Consider the following 27,463-nt stretch of genomic DNA (forward strand, 5'->3'; position numbering starts at 1 on the left):
CACAGCTTCTGGGAAGGGAAACCTTTGGGACAGATTCTGCATCTAAACTGCAATAATCCACTTAGCCAGCTGCTTCTCCCCTGTATGGTAGGACCAAATTGATGTCCAGCTTTACGGCAGCTACACAAGGAGAATGGGGAGGAAGCATATTGCGGCCAAGTCACTTGGCGATCATTTTTAATGATGGCGACTGGTTAAATTTACAGCAATCACCTTTGGAGTGAGAAAAACAAGGGCGCTACTAAAAACACCACACAATAGACACTCCTTGTTTTTTTTTTTCTGGGACATTTTAGCAGACCTAACTTTATTGATTGATTTATTTGGTTTGTCAATTGCTTACAGGATAATAGGTATAAGTAAAAACATAGTTATGAATACATGGATACATATAAGAAATATAAAAGAAACAATAGGACAGGGACGGTAGGCACGTTGGTGCACTTATGCACGTCCCCTACAGACCTCTTAGGAAAGGGGTGAGGTCAATAATAGACAATCTAAGGTTAAAGTTTTTGGGGTTTGGGGAAGAAACCACAGAGTCAGGTAGAGTATTCCAGACATTGATCACTCTGTTGCTGAAGTCGTATTTCCTGCAGTCAAGTTTGGTGCGGTTAACCTTGAGTTTGTATCTATTCCTGTTTATTCCTTTATTCCTGTTGTTGTTGTTGTGCTGCACAATTTTGTCCCTCATTGGTTGCTGTGGCTCATGCTACTTAGCCTAAAACAGGCCGCCCCCAAACTTGTCAACATTAAGACTTGTGGACGTCAACTCTCAGAATTCCTCCTTCAATCATGTTAGCTCAGAAATTCTGTGAGGTTGAAGTCCACAAGTCTTAATGTTGCCAAGTTTAGAGACCTCTGGCCTAAAAAATCCCAGGATAAAAAGGACAATTCATACATCAGGAAGCCTCCATCTCAAGTCCAGTTGGGTTAAGCTTTGTAGCTATTCCTGGCCATTGCACTTCTTTTCGACATCCAGTTTTCCTGGGATGGGAAATGGGCAAGATGACAAGGTCTCAGCTCTTTGAAAAACTGGTCCTTCCCAATGACAGCCCAGAAAGAGATTCATTATAATCTACAGTGGCAGAAAACCAGGAATTTGGTAGCATCTTTTATGACTAATAAATTGTATTAAGAGGCCTAAACTTTCATGTGTTGCACCTGACAATTAAAACTCAGTTTTAATTTCAACTTCTAATCAGATATTTTAGGTGGAAAAAGTGCTACTAGATTCCTGCTTTCCCCCCCAAAAACAGAATGATAGGATTAAAATCTCCAGTATAGAAATGGCAAAAAAATACATTCAATATTTATAAGCCGTAATTGTGCTTTATATAATTTTAATTTTTTTCATTTTTATGTGAATTGCAACATTCGAATTATTTTTATAGCTTAGCATATTATATGAACTCAACTGACTGTGGCTTGTTCAATAAATCACAACTAAAACAGACCATGACTTAACATATGAAACCAATCGAGCCTACTGATTGTATTCTCTTGAAATAATAATTGCACAATTTTTTCTAGCTCCAAAATTTCCAGCTCCTACTGAGTTTGAGGGTGGAAGATATCAAATTTGGTACTGGTTTTCAGCAAAAGTACATACAAAGGATAAAGCCCCTTAGGAACAAATGAAGAAATGCTAAACATTTTAATTGCCTGATTTTATAGCTTTTAGGTGATCTTGGAAAATAATAGAATGACAGAACTGGAAGAATAACATAACTGCTCAGGCAGGAAACACGGTATCATTTTAGACAAATGGTTGCCCAATCTTTTCTGAAAACCTCACAACTTCTGAAGGCAAGTCATTCCGCTGATTAATTGTTCTAGATGTCAGGAAATTTCTCCTTAAGTTCTAGATTGGTTCCCTCCTTGATTAGTTTCCATCCATTGCTTCTTGTCCTGCCTTCAGGTGCAGGACAAGTAAGTTGACTCACTTTTCTTTGTGGTAGCTTCTTAGATATTGTTATCATATCACCCCTAGTCCTTTCCATTTCATGTCATTCTTTTCATAGAGATACACAATTCTAGCAACCGTTCTTCATATGTTTTAGCCTCCAGTCTGCTAATCCTTTGTTGCTCTTCTCTGCACTCATTCTAGAGCCTCAACATCTCTTTTTATAGTGTGGTGACCAAAACTGGATGCAATATTCCAAGTGTGATCTTATCAAGGCATTATAAAGTGGTATTAACATTTCATGTGATCTTGATTTTATCCCTCTATTAATGCAGCCTAGAACTGTGTTTTCTGGCAGCTGTAGCACACTGCAGGCTCATATTTAACTGATTGCTCACTAGGACTCTAAGATCAGCCTCCAGTCTCCTAATCATCTTTGTTGCTGTTCTCTGCAAACTCTTTCTAGAATAGCACCATCTTTTTTTATATTGTGGCGAGCAAACTGGATGCAATATTCCAAGTGTGATCTTATTTTTCATTGGCTACAAGTGTCTACAATAAGTTGAGGACATGTTATCCTACATGAGGGAGGATCTGACTCAGAGCTACTGTTTTTGCCATTACTTGTGTGAGGTGTATATGTTGTCATACTTAAAAGGTATATCACTACTAGGTTGTGAGCAAGTAGACAGAATGAGTTTCTTTATACCTATGTAGCTTGTGCATCTATATAGAAATGTTTTAAGCACTTATGATAAGAGAGGTTAATTTGGAACAGCGGATTTGATGTTTTTCACTACCTCCATCCTGAATTTTGTAAGAGCTTGAAAACTTAAGAGCTAAAAAATTCAATAATTATCCCAAAAGGAGACAATCAGCAAGTTTGATTCCATTTTCTGAGGCTTATTATACCTAATCTCAGCAGGTAGCAGCACCTGCCTATCCTTGAATGGGTTCAGAACCTAAACTGGGTTATATCAGGCCAGAATTTTGATCTGTCACCATTAGAAAATGGGACTGCTGGCTAGCCTGGGAAATGACAACAACAATACAAACCCAGGACAAGGTAGTGAAAAATTATTTTGAAATTGCTTCCAAGAAAAGTATAGAAGTGAAACTTGCATCATGGAAGATTTTACTTTACTAAGTGGTTGCTACTACCTCTTGATCAGCTGGAGTTTTGCAGCCCAGATATAGCTTGCATAACCAAGCAATAGGGAAATGTTCAAAAATTCTTCAAGCAGAGTTATTCTAAATGACATTTTGTGGTTATTATCAGGAGACACAGTTCTAGTCTTACAATGATTGACTGACTGTTTGCTACCAAGTCAATGCTGATTCTTAATGACAATATAAATAGATTTTCTCCAGAAAATCGTTGTCCTTCAGATCAGAGTTATGGTAGTGGTAATAACTCTAACAGTATCCCCAAATCATAGAGCTGCTTTTCAGAGGGTGTGTTTCCCCTTCTGGAGTCATCGCTGGGACAACCAACCAGATCTCTTCTTACAGGGATTCAGTTTTCCAACAGTGCATCCATTGCTGCTGTAACTGAATCCATCTCTTTCCTTTTACTTTTATTGGTATTGTAGATTTCCCCAGGTGGAGTTTCTCTAACTCTTTACATAATGTATCCAGAGTAGGGTAGTTTGAGCAAGGTCATTGATGTCTCATACAAGAATTCTGGGCTGATTTATTTGGTTCTTTTTGTTATTTTCTTGACATTTGTATTTGCTTCTTTTCATGATATTCTCATGGTATTTCCAAAAGCATCCATAACTTTTCTATCCCACTTCTTCAAATTTAAAAATTTCATTTTCACTCCCATAGAAAGTCAGTCTTGTAGTAGTAATAGCAACCTTCAATTTATTGTCTCAAACCATAGTAGGTTACAACATAAGGTTCTACTCTGGAAAGTCTCCCTCTGAGAGTGCATGTCTTAAGAATGCTGCTTTTTAAAGAGTTTATTACTTCATGCTTCCTGGGGCCAAGATTTCCAAACACATTCAAGACCGCCTGAAACTGATGAAGTCTAAGTAATGTGAGGCTGACAGAGAAGATTAACCCAAGAACAGCACAGTTTGTGTATGTCCTTTATGCTCTGCAGGGTGCAATGCAATGGCAGCGTGGGAGTGCCCTCACTTTTGTTTGAAAAGGGAGCAAAAAAATGTTCCGTCCTGCACGGGGAGGCCTGCAGAGCTGTGCAATCCTAGATGGACCCAGACTGGTTTTTTCAGGCGAGATGGACCTGCTGGGAATTAAATGGACACACTGAATCAAGGAGTGTAAATCATGCTGGGAGAGACAGCTAACAGAGTCGGCTCAGGGTTCTCCCTAACAGCCAGCATTTTCCCAGCAACAGGGCTCCTGGGGGGAAAACCACAAACATTTGATCCTGGCATTTAAAAGGGATATAAACAGTACATTTGGCAGCAACTGCCTTTTTATGTAAGGCTATGTGTAACCTAGTGCTGTACAGACTCTGCCAGACGATTGCAATATGTTAGATAAACAACACAAAGCTGGCAGAGAGAAAAGTGAAGAGGCACAGAAGGCCAGGAATCCTATTTTGTTTCCAATGGGTCTTGCTGCATCTATGGTTTACACGCTAAAAGACACTTTGCAAAAGCTGCTATTCTTAATACTGTCTAGGCCGGAATGGGACGCAGCCAACTTGCCATGGCTGACTCACCATGGGACAACTCTCTGCAGGACAATTCAACAATTCAATTTAATTATATAAAATAATTAGAACATTATTTAAATTTTTGTCATTTACGTTTTATTTTGTCCCTCCTTTAGCATCCTTTCTTTATAGGTTTTATTGGACTATTTCTTCAATATTAGTGTAACTCTTGTCCCATGGCAAGTTGGCCATGACAAGTTGGCTGCGATGAGTTGGTTGTTTGAATCATTGGAACAACGTGGAACTTTTTTGATGGATAAATACTCTTTAAGGCAGAGTTAGCAACAGGCAATAGCAATATATCTCTGACTTGCAAGGAGTATTGTCTTCAGAACCTGACTCTCAGACTTTTGAATTTTATGTCTTCATGATGCGGTGTGATTTTTCTTAAGGTAAACAGCTGATGATTAATTAGTGCCAACTTATTTATTGAACATTTTACTGCAGTTTTCTTTAAGTGCTGAAAACATTTTATTTATCAAAATCAGAACAGTCCGACTTGTAACATTCTGTTATAACAACCACGCTCAATAAAATTAGCTTTAGCCATCCCATGAAGTTGATTTCATAGTCTAATCTGTCCAATGGGATCGATATCCTCCCCTTATAACTACTGTCACTTATTCAGGAAAGAAAGCACTGCAAAACAGTGTCCTTAATTTCTAGTTTTCATAGGCATTCTAAAGGACACCATAGTTGGCGATACAAAAGACTGCCAAAAGAGGACCCGGAGAGGCACATTGTCCCATCAAGTTCTTAGCAGAGATCATTCATAGGGTGACCATTGCAATTCCAGCTGAATATCCAGGCCTGACTGAAAGGGGTTTAAATCATTTGTTTTATCTTCATCAGGATTCTGTAGGATTATACTTCTATAATTAATTCAATTATGGCCCATCTTTGCCAGAAGGCAATTCTTTCCCTCTTTTCCAAAATGCCAATTTCTAAATGGGGAAGCTTAGAGACTGGGCAATAGTTGCCTAATTAATTGGATACAGGAGGAAGTTCTCGTTCAGAAGAGATATCCAACCACCTTCTGCAAGGTTCTTCCTATCCTGAGATGGTGGGTAGACAATCTCATAGATTGACACATTCATCCCCAATTCTTGTGTTTTCCAAAGGAGCCAGGTAAGTCATGGGTTTAGCCTACATCTGATAGACATTATCCATCACACTGCACTATCCAGGGGTGGGATTCAAATTTTTTACTTAAGCGTGGCTTAGTTGGTGGGCGTGGTTTGGTGGTCATGTGACTGGCTGGGCACGGCCAACTCAACATCACTCACATCAAGGTACGCATCTCCTTGCCTGGCTTCTCATGACTGGGGATGTTGCAACAGTCGTAAGTGTGAAAAACAATCATAAGTCACTTTTTTCAGTGCCATTGTAACTTTGAATGGTCACTCCACACAAGCAAAGTACCAGCAAAGGAAGGGAAAAAAACTCCAGAGAGGTTCCTGAGACAGGAAGTCTAGTCCTGCCAAGAATGTAATAAGGGTTAACGGAGAGGCAGTTTCTGTAAGCAACACCAGAATGTTTCCTTCCTGCCTTCCTTACAGGATTAGGCCAATAATTTCTTCTAACAACCGGTTCTCCAAACTGCTTAGAATGTTAACAACCGGTTGTAGCGAATAAGTGCGAACCTGTAGAATCCCACCCCTGGCACTATCTACTTCCAAGTCAAAATCAAATCCAGATAACATTGAGGGATGTTAACCACTCATCTCCCATAAGACCATTTATACAGAATCTAAGCTATCTCATTCATATCTTCTCACTCACCCATTCATTTTTTTCCCATTTTCAACAAAAGACCATAAGATATTTCCAATCTTTATAAAAGTATTTGTTGCCTTCTCCCTGATCAAACAGTTCAGTTTCACTATTTCAAAAGTTCTGCCATCTTTATAATCCCAGACTTGGTAACTTCACAAGGCTGATTTCTCTAGGGTCAAAAAACTTCAGCAGCTGATTCCATACTTGTTATTAAAAGAACATGACATTTCTAGTGAATAGGCAACCCATTCTTTTAATCCTGCTTTTAGCACAACCACCTAGCATCTGATGCTGTTACTGTGGGAAAAATCCCCAGAAGAACTAGGTTAAAAGCTGGCCATCTGCTGACATCTTGGATGGAAACAAGGAGCACTTTCTTTCTCTAAACCAGGACTAATAATAATCTGAATAAGGGACTGAATAGGCACATTGGTAATTGGAATCAGCTAAATATATCAGCATATGAAAATCAGTGTCATCTTCTGTCTTTCTTCTTTACACCCCGCCCCCTTCTAAGTTGCCCTTTTAACATTATGGATGTTGTGATGTAGTTTTACTGCAAATGTAAGAAAATTGTACAATAAAACCAAGCGTTATGTAAACCCATTCTTTATGGAAGAGAGAGCTTGGATGTCAACACTGAAATGGAATTTCCACTGTGCAATTGCTCTGTGTGTCTATCTATGTAAGAACTTTGATGTTCAGATAAAAGGCTCCCAGGCAATTAGCAGAAGTAAAACTTATTCATTCCAGCTTGCTCGTTTCTCAGCATCCTGTCTTTAAAAAAAAAAAAAAACTCCAGGGAATTGAGTTTGTTTTTTTGTATTTTAGTTTTCAAACATGAAACTGGAGGAGGGACTGATTTCACACACATACAGCTTTCAACCAGGGTGTAAAAATCTTAAGAAAGACATAAAATTAGAAAGATTTTTATACAGGGGGCTTTGAACCAGATTAGTAGGAAGGGTGTTGATTCTTTTTGTCTCTTGCATGGCACAAAATGTACTATATGCTCAGCAGCTCAGCCAGGCAGGAACAAGAATTACAATCGCACTGCAGCCCCATATTGCATGTGAAACTACATGTCTTCGCCAGCAGCTGACTATGCAGGAACTAGATGTTACCTTGGAAAATACATACTCCCAACCTTGCCAGAGAAATATGGGGATGGAAGGTTTGCAGAAGTGCAGCGAGATGTAAAGACATCCTGAGTCCATGAACCCCTTTTCCTGGCTGTCATTGTCCCACCCTGCACCCTTCAATCTGTTTTTCTGGCTCAGCATCTATAAACAAAACTGCTGCTGCCTTTTCTTCACTGCTGTTATTGCCTGCTAGCCAGCCAGCCAGCCAGCTAACACAGAGAAAGAAATTTCCTTCCCTGACATTCAGATCTCTGAGGGTGCAGCCATGTATCCCTTTAAAATGGGTGTTCTTCTCTAGCCTAGCAATAAGATGAACTAATTAATCATTATGTTGGAAGGTTATGGCCAGTGAAGGCATTTTAACTTTCTTATTGTCTGCGCATCCTCCAAGTAACAGTTGATTTGTTCAGCTGTTTTATCAAAGAGATAAAACATTGGTCTAATATTTATATTTATATAGCTGCCCAATTCAGCACTTGAATCAGGGCAATAGCCATCATCAATAACAATGTGGGAACGCCATCACTTGAGACTTTCAAGAAGAGATTGGACTGGCATTTGTCAGAAATGGTGTAGGGTCTCCCGCTTGGGTGGGGGGGTTGGACTATATGGCCTACAAGGTCCCTTCCAACTCTGATTATCTGTTAAATCTGTTAAATAATAGTCAACAAAGAATAATCAACAATATTATAGCAGACTCTGAAATGGCATATGTCTACAGTTTCAATTGTAGACATATACATTGACTGCTGTAGTATCAAAGATAGCACAGTGCTATCTTTGATACTATGGCAGTGGTGGGATTCTACCAGTTTCTCTATTAGTTCGGTAATCGCGCACTTTGTGTGTGGGTGCACTTAGCGTGCATGCATGCGCAGCTTTCCAAACACCAGCTGAGGCTCTGCTGTGCCAATCAGTTGAGAGGATAAAGAACAAAAAAGCACAAGTGCGGTTGGGAGGGACAATCCTGAGTTTTTCTCTTCTTTCTCCTCTTAGCTGAACATCGGAGCTTTTTTTTTTAACTACCGGTTCGGCCAAACTGGGGCCGAACTCGTAGCATTTCACCACTGTACTATGGCCATCATTTCTGGGATATATTGGGAATCTTCCAAAGCCTAGGATTTCTCATTTGGCCTTGTGGTCCCATACAGTACCTGGAAACACCATTTGGCCTTGTGAAGAATGTAGGGTTTTAAAAGTGTCTTTCAGTTAGTGAATCAAATCAAATGGAAATGCCTTAATGCCACGCAGAAGCTCTTTTTCTCTAGCATTTTTAAATAAATGTTTAATAAATGTGCTGATATAGGTATAAAGGCCAAGTCAAGCTTTTAGTTACTCTTCCTTTCTGCCTGCAAAGTGGAACAGAAGGGATTTGCAAGAACCTTGCTTGTTTTCTTCTTATATGACTTTTTTCTCCATTGGATAAGTTCATGAAACAATCTCCCTGGGCCTTTTTGTTCTATCCATTCCTAATTTTTTTTAAAAAATGCTTGAGTTTTTCTTGCAAGCTCTGTGGGCTTTTTCCATGTCTACAGAAGCCTCTTTGTTTCTGAAAAAATAAATAAAAAAATAAATGAGACATATCTTTAGACAGATGAAAGGAAAATGAAAGGAAAACCACAGAGAGGAAGTTGTCTGGTGAAGACAACCACCCCAAGACTGCACACCCCAGAAAGGTAAGGGTTGAGCCCCCCTTTCAATTTTGTTTACTCTCACACACATAGGCATTATAAACAGGGTCTGTTTGAAAGTACCTTATTGGGGGTTCTTTTGCTTCCCAGCCTCATAATCATGAATTTAACCAGAATGTTTTTTTTGATGTACTGGTGGAAGGTGAATTGAAGGTGACAATATTTCTTTTCTATACCTGAATGTGAAAGTGTTCACTTGTTTTTCAGTTTGCCCATTTTATTTTACTTCTGTTATTGTGTTACTGCATTTTTCACTTTATAAATCAGGTGTAATTATGGTTGGTAACACATCAGACAGTGAATAGATAAACTAGTATTTCTCAACCTGACTTCAATTTTCAGAATTCCCTAGTCAACATGTTGCCTACTAGCTGGGGAATTCTAGAAGTCGAGGCCCAAACATCTTAAAGTTACCTACTGAGGTAGTCCATCCATTAGTTTACATCCAGTTAGATTTGATTATCTATTTTTTTTATTTTTATTTATTTTTATATTTTTTTATGAGATATTGTTTTTGATGAACAAATGATGCCAATTTACAGAATTCTAGAAAAAATATCATCATCATCAACTTTACTCAGGAAGGGGTATTGCATCATTTTATCCCCACAAAATTACACTGTGAGGCAGATTGGGCTGAGAAGGACTGTCCCAAAGTTGTTATGAACTTTTATCATTGAAGGGAGACTTGAATCTGAATCTCCCCTGTCCTATTCCATTAGCTTTCTTTACCATGAGAGCACGGATATCAATTAATGAGCCAGAGAGTACTACACCGCTAGTCAAATTTAATTGATGTCAATAAGATGTCAATAATTAGATTGATGACATTTGTCAATCTAAAGTGACCATGCTATGGATTTTAGCATTACCATTTTATATGCTTAAAAAACACCTCTTTTAAAACTCAGTTCGGTCTAGTGGTTAAGGCGTTGAAACTGGGAGAGTATGAATTCTAGCTCTGTCATAGTCACAAACCAGCTGGGTGATCTTGGACCAGTCACTTTCTCTCAGCCCTAAGTAGGAGGCAGTGGCAAATTACTTCTGAAAAATCTTGCCAAAAAACCCCCAGACTTAATCAAGCAGTCTCCAAGAATTCGAACAAGTGAATGGGAGGGGAAAAAAGCATTTATATACTGTACATATGCATACATACATACATACATACATATCCAACAAATGAAATCACCCCAACAAATGATGCAATCATTTGAGTCATATATATACAAGCTTGGATTAACAAAATTCTAGCTAAAAATGCTGACCTGAACCACCTTTGTGTGTTCTATTTTCTACAAAAAGGGCACAAATGAAGCTGTTATCGCTAGTAGTTACCTATAATAATTATGCTAGTGAGAAAAGGATGAGAAGAAAAATCTATAAGTGATTCAGCCTAGACTGAGATGACTTCTAAGCATATTATAGATCTGCTCATGGTGGTCTCTTTCACCAAATCAGTCCTCAGCCCAGCTAGCTATTAACTCAGGCTGTCACAATGCCATTCAGTATAAGTCCACCAGAGGGTGCAATTGCACGGTATCACCATTGATAAGGTATCCTTAGTGAGTGTCACAGTTCCACACTTACGCTTGTCAAATCAGCTCTTTAACTTAACCACGCTGCAGCCAAGATGTGCCAGGAAGGGAATGATCCATGTCATTTGATCCATTTACTTGAGGTTTGAAATGCTTGATTCACCTTAGTAATTGAAGGACGATAAAAGGCTCATCAATGAGATTTCATGCAGGCTGAGACTCTTTGGCTGAGACAATTAGCAGAACAGCTTTCCTATGCCCTCAAACCATGCAAACCATTCCTTCTCGCAGCTACGATAAGTTGCTTTCCTGGATCTGACATGCTGGGGTCGACTCGAGTTTAAATTAAATGAAAACCAAGCTGGATTCAGCATGCACCCAGAGGGAGAGCCTGGCTCCTGCGAACCAAGCAATGCTTTTAATTAACTGAGCAGAAATTGAATCAGTCTCCCTTTCGTAGAGATGGTGACTCATTAAGCCAGCACAGATGAGCTTGCCTGTCCCAGCAGAAGACAAAGGAGCACAATGAAGCCGGATAATTTCACTCCCTTATGACCTAGCAGGCACAGCTGTGGCCAAGCTGAGCTTGAGAGGTAAACAACCCCTTTCCTGACAGTTATAATCTCCTGTTCCCATCATTGTCAGAGGCCACCTTCCAGTAAAGTTGGGGTGCTCCTTCTCTCTCATCCAGCCAGATACGTGTGTTCAGCCAGTTGAAAATGCGTATTCAAAAATATTTGTCTCCTATTTTAAACCCCTTGAAAGTTAATGGTAGGTTCTATAAACAAATATTGTCTCACCCAATAACAACTTATTTTTCCTATCCCTTTCATACTGGGCATTGGTGAATATGCTTGCATGCAGAGATGCCTCCACTCCAGTCCCTGGGGCACAGCTCTTCATTTTTCTATAAGGGAAAAAAAAATACTATTGCAAGAGAAGGTTACAGCAATGCAGTTCAGATACAAATTCAAAGAAGGTGAAAGCCATCAGAAATGGTTGCAATTGTCACAATTTAAAGGAAACATTTTTATTATTATTATTTTATTTGGTTTGTCAACTGCTTACAAGATAATAGGTATAAGTAAAAAACATAGTTATGAATACATGGATACATATAAGAAAAATAAAAGAAAGAAACAATAGGACAGGGACGGTAGGCACGTTGGTGCACTTTTGCACGCCCCCCACAGACCTCTTAGGAAAGGGGTGAGGTCAATAGTAGACAGTCTAAGGTTAAAGTTTTTGGGGTTTGGGGAAGAAACCACAGAGTCAGGTAGAGTATTCCAGACATTGACCACTCTGTTGCTGAAGTCATATTTCCTGCAATCAAGTTTGGTGCGATTAACCTTGAGTTTGTACCTATTGTTTGCTCTTGTATTGTTATGGTTGAAGCTGAAGTATTCATTGACAGGTAGGATATTGCAATGTATGTTTTTATATACTATACTTAGATTGGACCAAAGGCGGTGTAGTTCTAGGTTGCCTAGGTCTAGAATTTCAAGTCTGGTGGCATAAGGTATTCTGCAACAAGTAGAGGATTGGAGAACTCTTCTTGTGAAATATTTCTGGACTTTCTCAACTGTATTAATATCAGATACGTAATGTGGGTTCCAGACTGATGAGCTGTATTCAAGTATTGGTCTAGCAAATGTTTTGTATGCTCTAGTTAGTGGTGTAATATTACCAGAGAAAAAGCTATGCAGGATTAGGTTAACAACTCTTAATGCTTTTTTGACTATGTAGTTACAGTGGGCTCTAGCACTTAGATCATTAGAGATGAGTACTCCAAGATCCTTGACAGAGTTTGGATCATCAACAAGGTCTTGACTATTCAGCCTGTATTTTATTTTCTGATTTTTTTTTGCCAATATGTAAGACAGAGCATTTATTTGTTGAGATTTGAAGTTGCCATTTGTTTGACCATTCTGATACATAGTCAAGGTCTTTTTGAAGGGTAGCAGTATTGTCTGTGGTGTTGAACAGCTTTACATCATCAGCGAAGAGAACACCGTTGCTCTTAATATGATCACAGAGGTCATTTATGTAGAGTATGAAGAGAGTTGGTCCTAGAACACTGCCTTGGGGACACCACTGTTGACAGGTACAGAATTTGATAGGACGCTCCCAATTTTGACCATTTGTTGTCTGTTTGACAGGAATGCTTCTATCCAGTTATGCAGGTGTCCAGAGATACTGTAAGATTTTAGTTTTAGGAGTGGTTTGTCGTGTACCACTGAATCAAAGGCTTTACAGAAGTCTGTGTAGATTGCATCTATTGCTTTGCCCTGGTCGAGTTGTGTAGTCCATATGTTTTTGCAGTGTAAGAGTTGCAGATTATATGATAGTTTTTTTCCTATAACCAAATTGTTTATTAGAGAGTAGGTTGTTTGTTTCTAAGGGGAGGATGATGGATTGGTTAATTTATTCCATGACTTTACAGGTGACGTAGCATAAAGAGATTGGTCTGTAATTTTCAACAAGGCTGGGGTCTTCCTTTTTGAAGATGGGGATGACAGTGGCTTGTGACCATAGTTTTGGCAAGAGCTGGTCCTGAAAGATTTTTCAAAGATTATGCTTAGAGGTTTGGCTATGGCAGTGGGTAGCTTTTTAAAGAAGTAGGCACATATTCTGTCCGGTCCAATAGATAGAGGTGGTTTTAGATTGTGTAGTGTTTTTTCAACATTGTCTTCTGTAAAATTGATATGTATTAGATCATTGTAGTTGTCTGTGGTTCGACTAGGAAATACTGGGAATGATCCATTGCAAATACTGAGCCAAAGAATGTGTTAAAGAGATTGGCTTTAATAGTGTCATCGTTGCAGTCTTTACCATTAGGTCCTTTAAGGGGTGGGATGGACCTTGAGTCTTTTAGTTTGTTGTTTACAAAATTGTAGAAAGCGCGGGTGGAATTGGTGCATAGAAGGTTTTCCTCTTGTTTAATGTGATCATTGGTGCATTCAGTCTTTATCTGGTGGCATAAATTTTTGTATTGGCTTTTGAAGTTGGCAACCTGACCAGATTTGTTTTTCTGCCAAAGTGATCTCTTTTTGGATTGAAGCTTCCTATCCTTGGCTTATTGTGGGAAGGGAGCACTTTATTCGATCATCCCTAGCACTTAGAGCAGGGGTGTCAAACTCATGTCGTCACATCAGCATCACATGACGTATCGGGGCTTTCCCCCCCCTTCTCTAAACCGGGCATGGGCGTGGCCAGCGCTTGACATGAGTTTGACAGCCCTGACTTAGAGTGAAGTGGAACTGAGTGTCTTTTTTATTATTTTATTAGATATTTTTATCTTGCCTTTTTAAATATATAACTCAAGTTGACAAACATATCTAATACTCCTGCCTGCTCTCCAAGGTCCTTTTTCAAAAGGCCACTGGATTTTTCCTTGAGGAAGATGTTTCGTTTCTCATCCGAGATGCTTCTTCAGTTCTGAACATTCAGAGCTAAACATTCAGTCAGAACTGAAGAAGCTTCTTGAGTCTTCCTCATGGAAAAATACCAAACCAAACCAAAACAAAAAGTCCAGTTGCCTTTTGAAAAAGTACATTTGATATAACCATGACGTGGCTGACTGAGAATCTCCAGACACTCCTATTTTGTCCTTTTTTTTTTGGGGGAATCGAAAAGGGAATAACCTGTGCCAAGAAATATTACCAAAGTATAAGTATAGTTCAACTATGGATTTCCCATAAATATACCATGGTGATGGCTAGCAACCAGTTTTTTCTTGAAGAATGGCCATGAGCGCCTACAAAATAAACTAGCTTGATCACGTTACTGTCTGAGTTTGTAATCATTAAGAGAGAGATGGCCCTTGGGCTGCTTTATGGTTTATTTTCAGACTTGGAATGTCTGAACGGACTCTTCCCAGGTGGGTCTTTATACACAAAGTATTCCTCTGCAACAAAAGTTTCATCTTATGCTATAAATACACCTCTTACTTCTCATGCTGCTTGCTTACTCCCTAAACTCCCAAGTCTGGTAGGTAAGGCATTGTAGATTATGAAAAAAAAATTAGGAAGCAGACAGAAATCAAGATGCCAGAGGGAGTCTTATTATAAATTTATCTTGGGGCTTATAAAGCCAGCAGGGTTCTTCCAATAGTTCAAAAGGAGGACTTAAACTTCTTCCTTCCCCACCTACACCTGGATCAGTTTGTCAGGCACTGCTCTGTCTTTTGGCAGTGAAGTGAAGCCTTCTTGTTCTTTTTCCCCTTGGCCCACCCACACAGGTGAGTCTCCTTGGAAACAGGTTTCCTGGTCTTTAATTTTCCTCCAATCTATTTTGATCTGCAATAAAATAGAAGGAGATTAATTCTTGTTTGGAGGAAAAGTGGAGGTGGAAACCTTCAAAGGGGAAAGAGATGGGATATTGAATTACCCACGGGAAAATAATGTTGTAGGACAAGCCGTATATTTGGCTCTCTACTGGATATTCTGGACTTGTTAGAGCAGAAAATTGCTAGTTGGGCCCAACCTCAAATGGATTACAGCAAACTCTAGCTGTGTTGATGGTTTTTCCTTCAGATATATTCTTTTTTTTTAGTTGCCTTTTTCACCCTTTGTTGTTAAAGTCTTTAAACATTTCAGCAAGACTAGCATTCGGCTGGTACAACAATAAATCAAAAGGCTACTGGAGGCTGGCAAATAATTATCTCCTCAAGGAACATTGCCCTGGCTTGTGTATTTGTGTACTCGATGGTGTTTAGTACACAGGGCCATCTGAGCTCCCTACAGTGGAAGAAGTTGGCTATGTATATTTAAATACAATAGAATAGTTAAATGTGTGTGCAGTTCCTGGTTCAAATCCCACTTGCAACGAGAATCACTGAAACTATCTGGCTGAAAATATTTTTCTGAAAAGTTTGGAAAATCCAATTTAATTACACCTGTCCTTGGGTGTGTTGTGTGCAAGATCTGAAACATTTCTAAAGTTGGCCCAGCCATTTAGACTTTAAATTTACCATTTTGATATCATAAGAAGTGTCCCTCGTTTTGTACATGTGCATTTTGGAAGTGCAAATTAAGTCCCATTTGTATAAGTATAAATGGTTTGAATAATTCATGATAGATAACTCAGGTAATAAAAACTTTCTCATTACTTTAGGATAGAATTTCCCAATGTGAAAATTTTCAGATACAGTGGATTACAATCCCCATCTTTACCCAAATCTTATAAGAGATGGGGATTGGATTGCAATATAATTTCATGTCACCAGGATAGGAAAAGTATGATAGGCTCCTAATTTTGAAAAATCATGACCCATATTTCTCTACCCCAGAGTCTCCCTATGCTCAATTCTCAGTGAGTTAAATGACTTACTACTCAGTGATCCAATTTGGGGATTAAAAAGAATTTATTTAATTCATCCAAACAGTGAATTTAATTGGGACTAGAAACTATAAAAGGGAAACACTCTCTCTGTGTGTCTTAAAATTAATTTTTAAAATGGTTGCTTTTTAACTACCCTGTTCTTGAAGAAAGACTAGAGAATTGTACAGAAAGAGGCTTCTACAGACCATCTATATTTATGGCTGGTTTTGTTTTTTGACCACCCTCTCACAATTATTTGGGATATAGAATCATAGATTTTCAATGTACTGCAGAGGTCAACCTTCTGCTAAGTTTGTTAATAAGCTGACTACATACCTAACAAAACCCAACTAATGTCTGAATATTACGATATATGTCAACCTGAAATGATCATGCTATATATTTTAGCACTACCATTTTGTATGTTTAAAAGGACATCTCTTTTAAAACTCTTTTTAATTCAGTAGTTAGAAACCAGGAGACTGTGACTCTATCCCTCCCTTTGGCATTAAAGCTGGCTGGAGACTTTGGGCCACTAGGCACGCTCTTTCAGTCCAACTTTCCTCACAGGGAACAAGGAACAAGGCATATTAGATATGCTCACTGCCTTGAATCATTTGTAAACATAATAAAGGTGAGATTAAAAATAAGTAAGTGCTGCATCTACTAGCCTCGGGTTGTGAAGGACAACTCAACAAATTATGTGGCAGTCTGTTTCATTGGATGAGAGCTTATGTAGTCAGGAAGTTTCCCCTGACGGAAGTTTCCCCTGATTTCCTTGAAATTTTAACTCATTGGCTCTAATATGGATTCTCAGAGGTGGTAGAGAATACATTCACTCTCTATTCTAGTGAAAACCTTTCAACTATTTGAAGACTGCTATTCTATTCCAAGTTAAGGGATTAGAGAGTCATAGAAGGGGAATTATTATAGTTATTTCGTTGTCCTTTCTATAGCCTAAACATACCTGGATTCTTTAACAATCCTTGATAGAGCATCATTTGCACATACTATCTTGGAAGTCCTCCTCTGAATTGTCGAGATCTTGAATTTTGAACTGTGATGACCAGAAATGGAAATCAGTCTGTCCTTAGGGTGACACATTATAACATATTAGGAAGTTACTATGCATTAGATATTTTAACCTTGTGTTTTGATACTCAGAGTCTGTAGATCTTGGATTGCATGAAAGCCTGTGGATAGACAGATGGATAGATAGGCAGGAGGATAAAATGCATTATTTTAGAATTTTCTACCTGCTTGTGTATTTTACAACACCAGAGTTTCTGAATTATATTACCTTGGCATGTCTTTGAAGCATTTTTTCATACAGCAGTGATCTTTTATAAAACCATTACTATTTATTTGCTGAGCAGTCAGCGTTCCACATTTTAAGAACTGCATCACATTTTGAAATGACCATCTCCTATAAAATTGAAGATAAAAGGGGAAAAGATCAACAGAAAGCAAATTAAGTGCTGTTCAGATGGACAAACTAACTTCTTTGATTAGAGAAAGGAGAAGGTTTACTTTTATCGCTTGCTGGCAAAACCTGACAGACTTTTTGCATAAAAATGAACAAAATGAACTTTGAGTTATGGATTTGATGATTAAACAGGATAAATTTTAGAAAGAAGAGAGTCATGATGTAACTTTAGAGTCAGAGGTTAAAATATAATTGAAATTATAACTGCTGTGAAGACTATAAGAATCTGCTTCTTTGTATCTTTCTCTTTTTGTCTACTACTTTTTTTCTTATTGCACTTTTAGATTTTTCTTTTATTTCTTTTATTTTTTCTTTCATTTTCTCCCTTCTGCTTTAGTTTGTATTAGTACTTATTATTGCTGTAAAAACTTTTAATATATATTGTAATGCATTTAAGTCCATACAGTGTTGTCAAGGCTGAGAAACACTGGACTAGAGAATGCCTGACTTGTGAAGACCATTCGAAACTTATATGAAATGGATCCAAATCTAGCATTGCCTATTTGTTGGCAAGCATTCCCTTTCTTTTCCTTTCACTTTGTATAGCTATATAAATAACGGAGGGAGGGAGGGAAGGAAGGAAGGAAGGAAGGAATTATATTTCAGTCAGGGAACCTTAGTCTATGTATCATCAGAGGTGGTATTCAGCAGGTTCTGACCAGTTCTGGTAGCGGAAATTTTGAGTAATTCAGAGAACCAGCACCTCTGACTGACTGGAGATTTTACAGTATCTTTCCCCTACCATGCCCACCAAGCCATGCCCACAGAACCGGTAGTTTTAAAAAAATTGAATCCCACCACTGTGTATCATGGTGGTTACCGGGTTGGAGTTACAGTAAGGAAGCTCAGGTTCAAGTCCTTATTCAACTATGGAATTCATTGTGTAACAATTGTTGTTTTCTTTTACCTCAGCCTATCCACAGGGCTTCTGTGCTGATAAAACTAGGAAAAATCTCCACATGCTACCTGGATGTCTCAATAGAAAGGTGTATAAATGCCGTAATAAAACCAAGTAAAAGCTCCCAGTACTACCGTGTTTCTCACAAAATAAGGCTGGGCCTTATTTTTTGACCCAAAATGGCTAGGCCGTCTTTTCGGGGGTGACTTAATTCCCCCCCCCTTGCATCCTTGGGCGGGCGGGCAGCAACGGCTTGGATGTTGACCACGGCATTGGTGGGGCACTTCGTATCAGGAGACCTTCTGCCACCGTTGCTTTCCCTTCTCCCCGTGCTGCCCACGGCATTTAGAGCAACGCCGTGGCGTTGGCGCAGCCACTGCGTGGCCAGCCAGGGCTCCTCCCTGCAACCGGGCCCAGTGGAGACACTCGGCTTCAGGCACTCCTGTTGCCGCCTTCCCTTCGCTTCAAAGGCAAAGCCAATTCTTTTAAAAACGATGCCCTACTACCAGTACGACAAAGCCTCCCCTGCCCGAGAGGGCAGCCCAACCCCACGTGGGGAGGCGAATCTCCCGGGGACGCAGTGCAGGATAGGCCCACCCTGGGAGAACCGTCCAGCCACCATCCCTGCCTGACGCCGGGCAGAGCATGAAGAACTTCGCCTGGGGTGCCCAGCGCAGCTGACAGGCAGGCCCTCCTGACTGGCAGTGGAGCTCTCGCCAAGGCAGCGAGCGCCTCCCTGGTGGGCCCTCCACTCATCCCTCCAGGGCCGCGCCAGAGCCGTGCGGGCTGGGCAGAGCCGGGAAAGCGAGCCACGGGTGCGCGTCCGCCTGCCAAGCGAAAGAGCCAGGCCGACCTGAGCTTGGCTTCCTTCCCAAGTCCCTCCAGCCCAAACCCGAAGGGGCCACCAGGAGAGGCTGCCCAAGGCAGTGATAGCACCCAGCCGTCCGCGGACAGGGAGGCAAGGCGACAGCAGCGCTGCTTCCCTGGCTGGCGGGTCCGGCAGAGAGACCCCGAAGCTGCCCATCCTTTCCACCCCTCACCCAGCCCGTCCCCGTCCCCATGCATCTCCAAATGCTCTGGCAGCTCCAAATGCTGCGGTGGGACAGGCATCAGGCAGAGGCAATCACTCAGTGGGGCTCATCTCAGAGGAGGACGCGGCGCAGGCCGTCGCCTTGCCTCCCGGTCCACGGATGGGTAGGCGCTATCACTGCCTCAGGTGGCCTCTCCCAGTGGCCCCTTCGGGTTTGGGCTGGAGGGACTTGGGAAGGAAGCCAAGCTCGGGTCAGCCCAGCTCTTTCGCTTGGCAGGTGGACACGCACCCGTGGCTCGCTTTCCCATCTCTGCCCAGCCCGCACGGCTCTGGCGGGGCCCTGGCGGGATGAGCGGAGGACCCGGCGGGGAGGCACTTGCTGCCTTGGTGAGAGCTCCGCTGCCGGGCAGGAGGGACCGCCTGTCACTGCACTGGGTGCCTCAGGTGAAGCTCCTCACGCTCTGCACGACGCCCGGCAGGGATAGCGGCTGGGCGCTTCTCCCGGGGTGGGACGATCCTGTGCTGCGGCCCTGGGAGATTCGCCTCCCCACGTGGGGTTGGGCTGCCCTCTCAGGCAGGGGAGGCTTTGTCGTACTGGTAGTAGGGCATCGTTTTTAAAAAAATTGGCTTTGCCTTCGAAGGCAAAGGGAAGGTGGCGACAGGAGCGCCTGAAGCCGAGTGTCTCTGCCGGGCTCTGGTTGCAAGGAGGAGCCCTGGCTGGCCACGCATTGCTGTGCCAAACACCATGGCATTGTTGTAAATGCCACAGCAGCACAGGGAGAAGGGAAAGCAACAGTGGCAGAAGGTCTCCCGATAGGAAGTACCCCACCAACGCCGAAGTTAATGCAGGCAGCACCATATCCGGGTATGCAACAAAAGTACTTCCTAACGGCAAGCCCCCCTGCCATTCCCCCCCCATTTCACATGTTTAATATAGGCCTTAATTTGGGGGGGGAGGGGCTTGATTTGATTTTATCTGTATAAAACATGCTGGGACTTCCTATTGGGGGAGGCCGTATTGTTGGAGAAACACGGTACTGGTACTAAAAATTATTCCAATAATCCACGCTTCACACTGTATTTGGCATACCCAGGGAATACTTTCATATTAATTAATCATTCTTTTTTTTTTTCCTATTAGGAAAGAGAGAATTCTCCTCAGGAGAGCCCAGGAGAGAAAAACTGCACCCTGACTGGGAGAGAACGGTCAGAGTACATGCAATGGAAGAAAGAACGGGATCAGATAGATTTTGAGAGGCTCACCCGCCACAAGAATGCAAGGGGTGAATGGCGACGGGCTTGGGATGTAGAGAAAACCAAGGGCATGTAAGTTATCTTCATGTTATCTCCCTTCCTGATATAGATCCTGGAGATCTGAGGGGCCACCTATCTCCAATTGTTTCTGCCCGTCTAGAATATTCTGGCAAAGTGAGTGTGCTCCAGATCTCCTCTATTAAGTGTTGTCATTTTATAGGACCATGCCTTCTCTGTCATGGCACCCGTCGTCTGGAACTTTATACCCAGAGAGAGGGGCTGAGCCCACTTTCTTGGGTTCCAAAAAGTTCTGTTTGGTTGGATTTATTATGGTTTGATTGTTTTAGTACAAGCTGGTATATAGATTAGATGGCAAACTAGAAATCATAACAGTAAGGGTGTTTCCTAACCAATTATTACCTGTGGAGACTAAATAAAATTCATTGGAATAGTTCAGAACAGTCTGAACAGAACACTGTATTATGAAATCTGTTATAATTCAGTTCATCACAGTCTTATAATGTCGTTGCCATAGATGGCTTTGAAATACTTAGAAAAGATCAATCTGTCAAAGTTCATGAATTATATTTTTAATTTGCAGGTTTGAGAATATAAGGGATGGGAAACCAATTTTGGACTGCCCCCAGAATAAAAAAGGTTAGCAAAACGACTTGAGTTGAGTACTGATTTAAGTATATTGAAATCATGAACATTTCACTCCTTGAATATCTTCTTTGTTTGCTCTCTAATCTTTGGCTACCACTTATGTGTTCTGATTCTACTTCTTTTTTTTTAAAGTCCCATTTTATGTGATGAGTCATATGTTTAACATTTTTGTTACAACTCACAAAAATGTCCAAAATAAAAGGTAGAAGGCAATGAAGGGATGTGTAGTTCCTTGCCTCAATTCCTAATGCAGTCTTACGTGGTTCTAAATATAATATATATATAATAAATATAAGAGAAAATTCAATTTTAAATTAGAGTTTATTACAGCTGAAAGACCCAATTAACCTTAATTTTGGAATTTAGTAATGTATCCAGTGTTTCAGAAAAGAAAGTAACATCAGATGGAATCTTACATTTGCATGTTGTCTTAGAATACAAAAACCCTGATTTCCAAAGAGATACTTCAGTTATGTATCTTGGTTGCTAGCATAAATCAGCCTGTTTTCAGTGTAGAATTTAGCTGCTATTAAAAGTGGTTACTTTGACAGAGAAGATTTGAAGACGTAGTTTATAGAGCTTATACTGAATACTAAATGTGGTATCTAAAAGTTAAAGTACATATTCTAATTCAAAAAAGAAAAGATACTCCTTCGGAAAAATTGAAGGTTTTTTACCCTGTACGTAGGCATATTGTACTGTCAAGCAAAAATATTTCCTTTTTTATTCGCTATTATTGCTGTTCTTTCTCACCTTGCGCAAGTATACAAATTTTTATATTTGTCATGTTTTTTGTGCTTTCAAGGGGGAAAAGGTGTCAGGAAATCCCAGCTACGAGATCTACCTTCTGATGGGAAAGGTGAGTAGATCCAAGAAGCAAGTCGGAGTCCTGTTCAGAGATACTACCAAAGGTGGCTGCTTTTCACAGGCTACTTATCTTGAAAAAAAAAAAAAAGAGGGGGGGGGTGTCTTGAAAAAGAATTGAAAAAGAAATAAAAGAATTATATAACAGAGGACACTTTATACTAAGACCATTATTCAATCCCCAGATGATTCCAGGAAAAACCATCAACTGCTACTTGTATAAAAGTCAGTAGATCTGTGATTGCTTTTCTCTTCCGATGCTATAATGCAACTGCCATTGTGGCTTTGTTTATGGCACTTTGACTTCATCATTATTGGAGGATATTTGTGCAACTGCTATAAAAAAAAGAGTGATTTTTTTTCTTTCCCAGAAAGATTTATCACTCCTATATAGACTCTCTTTTCTTGCTGTGAAGGCATAACTGGATAGGTAGCTGGGGAAAAGGCTGACAAACAACAGATAAGGAATGTAGGATTTGTAATGGTAGAGCAGATGCTACCATCAGAAAGGTAGATAAGGATTAGAGTTAATTAGTTTGCTTGTTTATCTCTCTCTCTCTCTCTCTCTCTCTCTCTCTCATTTCTCATCTCTCCTATATACCACTGCACTGCAAAACTGAAATCATTTACAAAATATAACACAAATACACAAAAAAGTCCATGATAAAGAAAACCAATTTATAATCATACATTGCAATGTCCTACCTGTCAATGAATACTTCAGCTTTAACCATAACAACACAAGAGCACACAACAGATACAAACTCAAAGTAAACCGCACCAAACTTGATTGCAGGAAATACGACTTCAGCAATAGAGTGGTCAATGTCTGGAATACTCTACCCGACTCTGTAGTCTCTTCCCCAAACCCCAAAAACTTTAACCTTAGACTGTCTACTATTGACCTCACCCCTTTCCTAAGAGGTCTGTAGGGGCGTGCATAAAGCGCACCAACGTGCCTACCGTCCCTGTCCTATTGTTTCTCTTATTCTTCTTTTATTTTTCTTATATGTACCCATTTCATGTATTCACAACTATGTATACACTTATACTTATTATCTTGTAAACAATTGGCAAATCAAATAAATAAATAAATAAATAAAATAAAATTACAATGTCTATTGTAACGATAAAAATTAAAACCATACTACATTTCTATTACTGTCATAAGAACTAGATAGCATCATCATTATGATCAAAAGCTCTCTGAAACAGGCCTGTCTTAGCTTGCTTCCAGAAAACCATCAGTAATAGGGCCAACTTAATTTTGGGGAGAGGGGAACTTGTTCACATTCCCAGACCTGTAAAAAAAAAAAAGCCTGTTGGCTTCACCACACCTCCAATATTTGGAAAATTGGCAGTTGCCAGCAGTTTGTCCCAGAAAGAATAGTTCCCATTACATGCCAGTAATTCCCTCAACACTGTTCAACTATTTACAAAGTGTACACTACTATTACTGTTAATCTTCTCATCACTCCTTATCACCCATCCCATCCCACTTGTGATTGTAGGACTGTAACTTTGTTGCTTGTATCCTTACGATTTACATTGACTGTTTCCTAGTATGATTTGATTGTTGATTGTACCCTATGACTATCATTAAGTGTTGTACGTTATGATTCTTGATTCTTAATGAATGTACCTTTTCTTTATGTATACTGAGAGTATTTACACCAAGACAAATTCCTTGTGTGTCCAATCACACTTGGCCAATAAAGTATTCTATTCTATTCTATTCTATTCTATTCTATTCTATTCTATTCTATTCTATTCTATTCTATTCTATTCTATTCTATTCTATTCTATTCTATTATATTCTGTCATTACAAAGGGCTATGTCCTTTGAGCAGATGCAGATAATACAATGCAATTGGCTGTGGTTGATTTAACCTGTTGTCAAAACCAATGATTCCCTGGCTTGTTCTTGACTTCTTTCTCCAACCTGTTGTAAAGCAACTGAATAAATCATGGAAGAGGTGATTTGTACAACCCATGGAAGGAATGTCTTGTGACTGACTTGTAATCCAAACCTTTTCATACAAAGAGTCTTTGGGCAGGATTGGACTAGTGCGCATCGGCACAATAGTTTGTTTTTAAATTAGAATCCCACCCCCGCACATTTCTGAACCATCCATTTCCCTCAGAGAAGGTTTGCTGTATCATCTGAACACAATCACAGGGAACATGTGCAGGAAATCTCCCACCCAAATTTATATTTGCTTAATTGAGGGAGAAGTTCTATCGCATAAGTCTTCAATCAAAGCCTTGATAGCTACCGTATATACTCGAGTATAAGTCGACCCGAATATAAGCCGAGGCACCTAATTTTACACAAAAAACTGGGAAAACTTATTGACTCAGTATAAGCCGAGGGTGGGAAATGCAGCAGCTACTGGTAAATTTCAAAAATAAAAATAATTAATTTGGGAAATGATCTCACTATCATGAAAGGTTTAATTGATTCACTAACCCAAAGAAGAAGATGATGATGACAGCGGGAGGCAGGAGTCACTCTCTTCCCCTCCCTCGGAGGCCCCTGAGTCAGGAGTCGCTACCGCCGGCGCGGACCCAGTCCCGCCGCCTCGGGAAGGGAAAGGCAAAGCGCTTTTTGCCTTTCCCTTCCCGGCTGGGCTGTTGGGAGTCGCTGCCGCCGGAGCGGCCCCAGTCCGCCGCCTCGGGAAGGGAAGGCAAAGCGCTTTTTGCCTTTCCCTTCCCGGCTGGGGCTGTTGGGAGTCGCTGCCGCCTGCCTTTCCCTTCCCGGCTGGGGCTGTTGGGAGTCGCTGCCGCCCGCCTTTCCCTTCCCGGCTGGGGCTGTTGGGAGTCGCTGCCGCCTGCCTTTCCCTCCCGGCTGGGGCTGTTGGGAGTCGCTGCCGCCTGCCTTTCCCTTCCCGGCTGGGGCTGTTGGGAGTTGCTGCCGCCTGCCTTTCCCTTCCCGGCTGGGGCTGTTGGGAGTCGCTGCCGCCGGAGTGGCCCCAGTCCCGCCGCCTCGGGAAGGAAGGCAAAAGCGCTTGCCTTTCCCTTCCCGAGGAGGTGGGACTGGGGCGCTCCGGCGCAGCGACTCCCAACAGCCCCAGCCAGGAAGGGAAGGCAGGCGCGCGACTCCCAACAGCCCCAGCCGGAAAGAAAGGCAGGTGGCAGCGACTCCCAACAGCCAGCCGAGAAGGAAAAAAAAACGCTTTGCCTTTCCCTTCCGAGGCGGCGGGACTGGGGCCGCTCCGGCGGCACCGTCTCCACACCATTTTTTTCAGAGGGAATCTGACTCGAGTATAAGCCGGGGATTTTTCAGCACAAAAAATGGGCTGAAAAACTCGGCTTATACTCGAGTATATACGGTAATAAAACATGACATTTTTCATTTTATTCAACATGATTCTCCTATCACCGGCCATCTGCATGGTCTATTGATGCCTTGTAGGCGAGTATCATAGGATAAAGCATGCCTAGTCTGTTTCTGAACTTTTTGGTTCTTAATATGTCCAAGTGGCTTATTTTTCAGGTGGAGGACAACGCAGGAAGAGTGGCACTGAGTCAGTTTCCAGAACACTGCTGGTAGCGAGCAGTAAAGCTAGAGGGAAAGACAGGTTGACAGGCAGAGCCAGAAGGTAAGAGAGTACATTTTAAAAGATTTCATACGGTTAATATGTGTCCTCTTTTAAAGCAGGGGTCCCCAAACTTGGCAACTTTAAGACTTGTGGACTACAACTCTCAGAATTCTGGGAGTTGAAGTCCACAAGTCTTAAAGTTGCCAAGTTTGGAGGCCTGTGTTTTAAAGGAATTGAGTATCCATTGCAGAATGTGTTTAAGTTGCAAACATTTTCATGTATGTATTTTGCATTTTAAATGTTCAGCTTTGTAAAAGTACAGCTTACTTGCTTAGAGAGGTATAAATTTTTTCCTAACATATCCATGTAACTTTCTTCACCATGGAAGCAGTTTGCCATTATTCTGTCCTCTATAATTACTAACTGAATGTATAAAGGCAGATAGATTAACTCCACAAAGCATCCATACAAAGTCTTTTTATTGGTTCATCAGGCATCCTCAAGATAACTCACAGTTACGTCGAGATTCATCTCAATGTCCAACTCTTTGCATAGCTGACTTTCTGGTGTAAAAGGATAATTCTCTTTAATTCCGATAATGGTGGAGCAAGGGGGCGAAGCAGCAGCATGATGCTGGGTTCAGGCAACAAGGAAGGGACCTCCCCCAACCCACCAAGGGTCAATTCAGTGACCAATCAGGATTACAGATGTGGCCACATGAGATGGACTACATTTCCCAGGATATCTTAACTGCATTTACCATGATGCATTCCCTTAAGGGGACTGCTCTTAATTCCTAACTAACTATCCCAATTCTCTATTAACTATAACTGGCTGGACAGCACAGCCATTGTCTTCTTCCTGGATGGATGGGTGGATTTCCCAGTTTAGCCTACAGACCTGGAATTGCCTGTAATCTCCCATCCAAGCACTAAGCAGATTTGATACCAAATACTTCATCATAAAAATAAAGTTTTCAGTTACTTAATGCATTTCTAATTGTTTTTCACATTGCCCCTATAGGAAGACCTATAAATGCTAAAAGTCTATACAGTAAAAATTGATTAAATACATGTCCAGGTAAGTTACTTTGAACTCTTGAAAAAATATTTGGTATCAAATCTTCTTCTTCTCCCTAGCGTATTCCCACAAGTGCAGGGTCCGCTATTTGGTATCAAATCTGCTTAGTTATTTAAACATAGTAAAGTTAGCATAAAATTAAATTTCATAAATAAAAATAAGTTAGATTAATGATACCAAACACAAATTTTAATTCTGAAATAATTTGAAAGTCCAGATGGATAACTATCTGATCATATCTACTACTATCAAAGTACAATGCTTCAAATCTATATTGAACCCTCAAATTGGACACTTTTTAAGTTTTTAAGTGTTGGATTGATTAAGCTATTTAAGTGATTAGATGTTGGAATGTTTTTAATTCTTAAACTGTCCCCAAAGCAAAAAAAAATATTGGAAAAGGCTCTTGAGAATAAGATGGACAGCCCAAGAAAACTATCTGTCTGTCTGTCTGTCTGTCTGTCTGTCTGTCTGTCTGTCTGTCTGTCTGTCTATCTATCTATCTATCTATCTATCTATCTATCTATCTATCTATCTATCTATCTATCTATCTAGTATACACATACATACACATATACATATATA

At 40.6% G+C, this 27,463-nt stretch overlaps 1 protein-coding gene across 2 annotated transcripts in view; it reads left to right on the forward strand.

Moving 5' to 3' along the window:
- CCDC9B (coiled-coil domain containing 9B) overlaps positions 1-27,463 on the forward strand; it is a 61,634-nt gene that overhangs the window by 22,143 nt on the left and 12,028 nt on the right. For both annotated transcript variants that reach the window (XM_087951718.1, XM_087951717.1), the window contains exons 6-10: positions 9,112-9,186; positions 20,614-20,798; positions 21,328-21,383; positions 22,198-22,251; positions 25,753-25,858. In XM_087951718.1, the coding sequence (XP_087807844.1) occupies positions 9,112-9,186; positions 20,614-20,798; positions 21,328-21,383; positions 22,198-22,251; positions 25,753-25,858 (476 nt within the window). The remainder of the gene's footprint in view (positions 1-9,111; positions 9,187-20,613; positions 20,799-21,327; positions 21,384-22,197; positions 22,252-25,752; positions 25,859-27,463) is intronic.

Source organism: Notechis scutatus, chromosome 1 (genome assembly GCF_049901735.1).
Source record: "Notechis scutatus isolate UNSWTSFEM ecotype Mainland chromosome 1, rNotScu1.2, whole genome shotgun sequence".
Lineage (NCBI taxonomy): Eukaryota > Metazoa > Chordata > Lepidosauria > Squamata > Elapidae > Notechis > Notechis scutatus.